Source organism: Mesoplodon densirostris, chromosome 8 (assembly GCF_025265405.1).
Source record: "Mesoplodon densirostris isolate mMesDen1 chromosome 8, mMesDen1 primary haplotype, whole genome shotgun sequence".
NCBI lineage: Eukaryota > Metazoa > Chordata > Mammalia > Artiodactyla > Ziphiidae > Mesoplodon > Mesoplodon densirostris.
Window position 1 is genome coordinate 114,141,831 of NC_082668.1, and position 9,240 is coordinate 114,151,070.

Below are 9,240 nucleotides of genomic sequence, written 5' to 3' on the forward strand. Positions count from 1 at the left end.
CGCAGAGGCGGGGACAAATCCAAAGCTGAGACCCAGGAGCTGTGAGAACAAAGAAGAGAAAGGGAAACCTCTCCCAGCAGCCTCAAAAGCAGCGGATTAAAGCTCCACAATCAACTTCATGTACCCTGCATCTGTGGAATACATGAATAGACAACAAATCATCCCAAATTGAGGAGCCAGGAGTCAGTGCTGTGCCTCTGAGGTGGGAGAGCCAACTTCAGGACACTGGTCCACAAGAGACCTCCCAGCTCCACATAATATCAAACGGCGAAAATCTTCCAGAGATCTCCATCTCAACACCAGCACCCAGCTTCACTCAACGACCAGCAAGCTACAGTGCTGGACACCCTATGCCAAACAACTAGCAAGACAGGAACACAACGCCACCCATTAGCTGAGAGGCTGCCTCAAATCATAAAAAGTCCGCAAACACCCCAAAACACACCACCAGACGTGGACCTGCCCACCAGAAAGACAAGATCCAGCCTCATCCACCAGAACACAGGCAGTAGTCCCCTCCACCAAGAAGCCTACACAACCCACTAAACCAACCTTAGCCACTGGGGACAGACACCAAAAACAACGGGAACTACGAACCTGCAGCCTGCAAAAAGGAGACCCCAAACACAGTAACATAAGCAAAATGAGAAGACAGAAAAACACACAGCAGGAGAAGGAGCAAGATAAAAACCCACCAGACCTAACAAATGAAGAGGTAATAGGCAGTCTATCTGAAAAAGAATTCAGAATAATGATGGTAAAGATGATCCAAAATCTTGGAAATAGAATAGACAAAATGCAAGAAACAGTTAACAAGGACCTAGAAGAACTAAAGACGAATCAAGCATCGATTAAAAACACAATAAATGAAATAAAAAATACTCTAGATGGGATCAATAGCAGAATAACTGAGGCAGAAGAACGGATAAGTGAGGTGGAAGATAAAATAGTGGAAATAACTGCTGCACAGCAAAATAAAGAAAAAAGAATGAAAAGAACAGAGGACAGTCTCAGAGACCTCTGGGACAACATTAAACGCACCAACATTCGAATTATAGGGGTTCCAGAAGAAGAAGAGAAAAAGAAAGGGACTGAGAAAATATTTGAAGAGATTATAGTTGAAAACTTCCCTAATATGGGAAAGGAAATAGTTAATCAAGTCCAGGAGGCACAGAGAGTCCCATACAGAATAAATCCAAGGAGAAATACACCAAGACACATATTAATCAAACTGTCAAAAATTAAACACAAAGAAATCATATTAAAAGCAGCAAGGCAAAAACAACAAATAACACACAAGGGAATCCCCATCAGGATAACAGCTGATCTCTCAGCAGAAACTCTACAAGCCAGAAGGGAGTGGCAGGACATACTTAAAGTGATGAAGGAGAAAAACCTGCAACCAAGATTACTCTACCCAGCAAGGATCTCATTCAGATTTGATGGAGAAATTAAAACCTTTACAGACAAGCAAAAGCTGAGAGAGTTCAGCACCACCAAACCAGCTTTACAACAAATGCTAAAGGAACTTCTCTAGGCAAGAAACACAACAGAAGGAAAAGAACTACAATAACGAACCCAAAACAATTAAGAAAATGGGAATAGGAACATACATATCAATAATTACCTTAAATGTAAATGGACTAAATGCTCCCACCAAAAGACACAGACTGGCTGAATGGATACAAAAACAAGACCCATATATATGCTGTCTACAAGAGACCCACTTCAGACCTAGAGACACATACAGACTGAAAGTAAGGGGATGGAAAAAGATATTCCATGCAAATGGAAACCAAAAGAAAGCTGGAGTAGCAATTCTCATATCAGACAAAATAGACTTTAAAATAAAGACTACTAGAAGAGACAAAGAAGGACACTACATAATGATCAAGGGATCAATCCAAGAAGAAGATATAACAATTGTAAATATTTATGCACCAAACATAGGAGCACCTCAATACATAAGGGAAATATTAACAGCCATAAAAGGAGAAATCGACAGTAACACAATCATAGTAGGGGACTTTAACACCCCACTTTCACCAATGGACAGGTCATCCAAAATGAAAATAAATAAGGAAACACAAGCTTTAAATGATACATTAAACAAGATGGACTTAATTGATATTTATAGGACATTCCATCCAAAAACAACAGAATACACATTTTTCTCAAGTGCTCATGGAACATTCTCCAGGATAGATCATATCTTGGGTCACAAATCAAGCCTTGGTAAATTTAAGAAAATTGAAATTGTATCAAGTATCTTTTCCGACCACAATGCTATGAGACTAGATATCAATTACAGGAAAAGAGCTGTAAAACATACAAACACATGGAGGCTAAACAATACACTACTTAATAACGAAGTGATCACTGAAGAAATCAAAGAGGAAATTAAAAAATACCTAGAAACAAATGACAATGGAGACACGACGACCCAAAACCTATGGGATGCAGCAAAAGCAGTTCTAAGAGGGAAGTTTATGGCAATACAATCCCACCTTAAGAAACAGGAAATATCTCGAATAAACAACCTAACCTTGCACCTAAAGCAATTAGAGAAAGAAGAACAAAAACATCCCAAAGTTAGCAGAAGGAAAGAAATCATAAAAATCAGATCAGAAATAAATGAAAAAGAAATGAAGGAAACGATAGCAAAGATCAATAAAACTAAAAGCTGGTTCTTTGAGAAGATAAACAAAATTGATAAACCATTAGCCAGACTCATCAAGAAAAAAAGGGAGAAGACTCAAATCAATAGAATTAGAAATGAAAAAGGAGAAATAACAACTGACACTGCAGAAATACAAAAGATCATGAGAGATTACTACAAGCAACTCTATGCCAATAAAATGGACAACCTGGAAGAAATGGACAAATTCTTAGAAATGCACAACCTGCCAAGACTGAGTCAGGAAGAAATAGAAAATATGAACAGACCAATCACAAGCACTGAAATTGAAACTGTGATTAAAAATCTTCCAACAAACAAAAGCCCAGGACCAGATGGCTTCACAGGCGAATTCTATCAAGCATTTAGAGAAGAGCTAACACCTATCCTTCTCAAACTTTTCCAAAATATAGCAGAGGGAGGAACACTCCCAAACTCATTCTACGAGGCCACCATCACCTTGATACCAAAACCAGACAAGGATGTCACAAAGAAAGAAAACTACAGGCCAATATCACTGATGAACATAGATGCAAAAATCCTCAACAAAATACTAGCAAACAGAATTCAACAGCACATTAAAAGGATCATACACCATGATCAAGTGGGGTTTATTCCAGGAATGCAAGGATTCTTCAATATACGCAAATCAATCAATGTGATACACCATATTAACAAACTGAAGGAGAAAAACCATATGATCATCTCAATAGATGCAGAGAAAGCTTTTGACAAAATTCAACACCCATTTATGATAAAAACCCTGCAGAAAGTAGGCATAGAGGGAACTTTCCTCAACATAATAAAGGCCATATATGACAAACCCACAGCCAGCATCGTCCTCAATGGTGAAAAACTGAAACCATTTCCACTAAGATCAGGAACAAGACAAGGTTGCCCACTCTCACCACTCTTATTCAACATAGTTTTGGAAGTTTTAGCCACAGCAATCAGAGAAGAAAAGGAAATAAAAGGAATCCAAATGGGAAAAGAAGAAGTAAAGCTGTCACTGTTTGCAGATGACATGATACTATACATAGAGAATCCTAAAGATGCTACCAGAAAACTACTAGAGCTAATCAATGAATTTGGTAAAGTTGCAGGATACAAAATTAATGCACAGAAATCTCTGGCATTCCTATATACTAATGATGAAAAATCTGAAAGTGAAATCAAGAAAACACTCCCATTTACCATTGCAACAAAAAGAATAAAATATCTAGGAATAAACCTACCTAAGGAGACAAAAGACCTGTATGCAGAAAATTATAAGACACTGATGAAAGAAATTAAAGATGATACAAATAGATGGAGAGATGTACCATGTTCTTGGATTGGAAGAATCAACATTGTGAAAATGACTCTACTACCCAAAGCAATCTACAGATTCAATGCAATACCTATCAAACTACCAATGGCATTTTTCACAGAACTAGAACAAAAAATTTCACAATTTGTATGGAAACACAAAAGACCCCGAATAGCCAAAGCAATCTCGAGAACGAAAAATGGAGCTGGAGGAATCAGGCTCCCTGACTTCAGACTATACTACAAAGCTACAGTAATCAAGACAGTATGGTACTGGCACAAAAACAGAAAGATAGATCAATGGAACAGGATAGAAAGCCCAGAGATAAACCCACGGACATATGGTCACCTTATCTTTGATAAAGGAGGCAGGAATGTACAGTGGAGAAAGGACAGTCTCTTCAATAAGTGGTGCTGGGAAAACTGGACAGGGACATGTAAAAGTATGAGATTAGATCACTCCCTAACACCATACACAAAAATTAGCTCAAAATGGATTAAAGACCTAAATGTAAGGCCAGACACTATCAAACTCCTAGAGGAAAACATAGGCAGAACACTCTATGACATAAATCACAGCAAGATCCTTTTTGACCCACCTCCTAGAGAAATGGAAATAAAGACAAAAATAAACACATGGGACCTAATGAAACTTCAAAGCTTTTGCACAGCAAAGGAAACCATAAACAAGACGAAAAGACAACCCTCAGAATGGGAGAAAATATTTGCAAATGAAGCAACTGACAAAGGATTAATCTCCAAAATTTATAAGCAGCTCATGCAGCTCAATAGCAAAAAAACAAACAACCCAATCCAAAAATGGGCAGAAGACCTAAATAGACATTTCTCCACAGAAGATATACAGACAGCCAACAAACACATGAAAGGATGCTCAACATCTTTACTCATTAGAGAAATGCAAATCAAAACTACAATGAGATATCATCTCACACCAGTCAGAATGGCCATCATCAAAAAATCTAGAAACAATAAATGCTGGAGAGGGTGTGGAAAAAAGGGAACACTCTTGCACTGCTGGTGGGAATGTGAATTGGTACAGCCACTATGGAGAACGGTATGGAGGTTCCTTAAAAAACTACAAATAGAACTACCATATGACCCAGCAATCCCACTACTGGGCATATACCCTGAGAAAACCATAATTCAAAAAGAGACATGTACCAAAATGTTCATAGCAGCCCTATTTACAATAGCCCGGAGATGGAAACAACCTAAGTGTCCATCATCGGATGAATGGATAAAGAAGATGTGGCACATATATACAATGGAATATTACTCAGCCATAAAAAGAAATGAAATTGAGCTATTTGTAATGAGGTGGATGGACCTAGAGTCTGTCATACACAGTGAAGTAAGTCAGAAAGAGAAAGACAAATACTGTATGCTGACACATATATATGGAATTTAAGAAAAAAATGTCATGAAGAACATAGGGGTAAGACAGGAATAAAGACACAGACCTACTAGAGCATGGACTTGAGGATATGGGGAGGGGGAAGGGTAAGCTGTGACAAAGTGAAAGAGCGGCATGGACATATATACACTACTAAACGTAAGGTAGATAGCTAGTGGGAAGCAGCCGCATAGCACAGGGAGATCAGCTCGGTTCTTTGTGACCGCCTGGAGGGGTGGGATAGGGAGGGTGGGAGGGAGACGCAAAAGGGAGGGGATATGGGAACATATGTATATGTATAACTGATTAAATTTGTAATAAAAAAAAAAAACTTAAAAAAAAAAAAAAAAAAAAAAAAAAAAAAAAAAGTTGCTTTGAGGATCAAACAGAAAACTGCATTCATTGAATGTTACCTTATCAACCCAGAGGACAGTACTCGGCACACAGCAAGCATTCAGGAAGTGATTTCAAAACCTAATAATAAGTTACAACTAGCCACTCAAGATTTTGTATCCCTTGATGTAAAATGGATATTGATTATACGCTAAGTGGGAATGACTGTTTCTACCAATAGCAAGGCATTTATTTTTGGACATTTTGTAAATATGGAGTGTTATAAACACAACAGAAGTACCTGTTATAAACATTTATTTAATCAATGAAGCTTTAAAGGCAAGACTACTGAGATGATAAAAGTATCTCCAATGATTCAGAACATTAATAAAAATATTCAGTTCCTGTTATTCTTGCTGCAGCTGCTCCCAGAGGAAGGGCTGCCTCTGGTCATGGCACCCTGTACCAGAGCAGATAAGATGAAACAGGGACGTCCAGCTCTCTAAAGGACCATCACAACAACCAAATTATGTGGTCCATAACCATTTCACCCAGAGGAAAGACTATGGTCTTCCACGGTGCTGTAAGTGGAAATGGGCGTTTGATGGCATCAGGACAAGGCATCTTTGAGGTTTCATAAACGTCTCTACCACAGAAAGTGAAGGACCTTTCTGACAACATTCAAAAGCTTAAATCACTCAAAATCAATACCTACTAAGTGACTAGCTGGAACACGCCCCTTATTTAACCATTAAGTAGAACTTCATAAAGCTACAGTTTTAGATAAATTTGTGAATCTTTTTTTTTTTTGCCAGAAATATCACAGAAACTTGAACAATCAATCATGTCTATATGGAGGTATTATATCTAGGACCACATGAGAGTTGTCTGACAACCGCAGAATTAGGTCACAATGACTAATACTGTTAATAAAAATGTAGTAATCTTAGAAGAAATAGCTTAAGCACTCACAGCAATTGTCCACATCATCTGGTCATCATTTCACATGTCAAGCTTTAGACAAAGAATAGACTACATATAGGTATTTTCTGGGAGTGCTTGGAAAACCCCCAATGGGATGCTGCCATTTCAGTCTCTTTTCCCTTGAGAAATCAATCTCTTTCATTTTAACTCAAGCGTAATATGCATACCATTGACATTTTCAAATCATGTCAGTGCTCAGAAAGGCACTTTAAAAAACTCAATTAAAACAAGAGTTCTGCAAATGGCCACTCCCTGACTATTCGAAGTGACCATAAACAAAAATGCACACTAACAAGAGAAACAAGGAATTCAAACTTGAATCTCTGTCTTTATATGAATTTTAAGTACCAGATTCGTTCTGACAAAAGGCTTTGCTGTCCATATACTGCTTGTCCACCATTTACATATACGTTTTCAGCTTCTGTGTGCTCTGCTTTGCTTCTCCTTCCCCACCTCCACCAGCATTGAACTGTTTGCAGCACCCCAAGTAACCAGCTGGTGTCACAGGTTAGTGAGCAAAGATTTCACGTAGGGGGACTCTCACCTGACTAATCGTTCTTATTGGTATCATCATTCCAAGAGCAGTAGAGAGGCTCAGTGGCTTGTTAATGAAGTTTAAGGGCTGTCAGTCTGAAAGAGGATATTAAATCCATGTTCCTCTCCTAACATTATTTTTATAATCTGCTAACCAGTTGTTACTTTGTGGTGTCTGCAGGAGGGAGCAGGGAAAAGAGGTATGAGGGGAAGGGACATATAATGGAATACAAATGTTTTAATAGTTTCATATTTATCGCAGGGTAGGGAGCAAAGAGGATGTTTAAGAAAACAACTGCTTCGTAAAAACTGCAACATTCATCCCAGTAAAGGGATGGGGAGCTTTAAGGCATTGAGTAATCCTCACCACCTGTGTGAAACATATGTGAGGGAAATGAGACGGGGAGGGAAAGGAGAAGAGAGAGGCCACCAGCCAGGAGCAATGACCAGGACTAGAATATTAATAACAGCAGCCCTGGCGTCGCCTCCTCTGCCGCCGCCCCCCGCCCCCGCCACTCAGGACGATTTGGACAGCTCCTGTTCACTAGTTCCTCGATGCTTAGAATATGCGAAGAGCCGAGACGCTACTGGAGCTTCGCTCACCCCCTTGACCCATGTCTAGCCGTGAGCTAGGAGTGTCTCTGCCAGAAATGCGTCGGGCGGCCTTCAACAGTGCACTCGGGGCAAAGGGACCATCTATGTACCCGGCGCCTCCCTTCTCCAGCTCTCTAGTTATCCGCTGACCTAAGTGTAACCCTCTAGGTTCAGACTCTCTAATTCAGGTAAACGTGACAGCATCTCGACCGGGCTTCTCACAGCCGCCCTCTTCTTTGCCAGGGCACCTCGGCGCTCCCGACCCTCCAACTTCGGGAAAAAGCGACACCGAACTCCCGAGTCACCCCAATCCAGGGACAGAAGACCTACAGATCTAGATGCTACAGATCTACAGATCTAGATGCTACAGAAGATGCTACAGATCCCCGAAGACCGAAACACAAAGGGGGTGGCCGGAGCGGAAAACCGGAAAAGCGATTAATAACCCTCAGCTGGCACAGGGCACCTCATCTCTGCAGACACAACACATCTGGACCCAACAAATCATTAAAGCCAGTATCTTCCCAGTCCCCCCTAATTATGCCTTTTTGCTCCAAGCTCCGTTCCAAGCAGACCACAGATGAGTGGTGTACCCTCTTCCCCCATTGTGCGCCCCCGTCCCCGTCTCCTCAAAGGAAAAAAAAGAAAGGAAAGGAAAAACTCTGCAGGCCTAAAGGTCATTTGCCTACTCGGGTAGCTTTGGCCAGCGCTCGTCTCACGAGCTACGTGAAGACAGGGCTGGAACCCAGCAAGTGGACGCCTCCAGGCGCGCAGCAATTCCTCCAACGTGCGTTACTAGGAGCCTTGGCCCCGGCCACCTCTCCCTCCCTCCCTCCCTTGGGGGCCCTCCCGCTGGGGTTCCCTGGGCCACCCCAGCCTTTACCTCTCTCCCCCCTTCCCCGCGGCTCTCCACCTTGCGCATCCTCTCGCCCGGCCCCGGAGCGCGCTCAGATGCTCTAACTTCCTGCCGAGTCCATGCAGGAGCTGAGGAAGAGCCTTGGAACTGGGGCGGGGGGAGGGTGGGGAGAGGGAGGCGTGGGAGCCGAGCCCGGGCTGAGGGGCGGGGGAGCGCGGCTTGCAGCCTCCCTCCCCTGGCGGGCCTGGCCGCAGCTGCCAGCTCTCACCTGGTCCGCCGACTGAGCCTGGCTCGCCCGGGCCCCCGGGGTGGGCTGCTGCTCCGGCTTCATGGCTGTCATCGCCGGCGGCCCGCGTCGGCGCTCACTTCCTCGCGGGCACTTCAGACTCGGGGTCCGTCACTTGGCAGCGATCGCATGTCACAGGCGCCCGACGCTCTCCGAATTGGCGGAAGGGAAAGCGGCCGCGACGGGGTGGGGGGAGGGGAGCGAGAGGGAAGGGAAGGAGAGCGGCACCAGGCAGGCTCCCCCCTTGCAGGATC

The 9,240-nt window shown here is 42.4% G+C and overlaps 1 protein-coding gene across 2 annotated transcripts in view; it reads right to left on the minus strand.

The window, feature by feature from the left end:
* The window catches only part of DPP10 (dipeptidyl peptidase like 10), a 689,759-nt gene extending 680,719 nt beyond the window's left edge, over positions 1-9,040 (minus strand). For both annotated transcript variants that reach the window (XM_060106086.1, XM_060106085.1), the window contains exon 1: positions 8,969-9,040. In XM_060106086.1, coding sequence (XP_059962069.1) covers positions 8,969-9,040 — 72 coding nt within the window. The remainder of the gene's footprint in view (positions 1-8,968) is intronic.
* Positions 9,041-9,240: the final 200 nt, after the last annotated feature.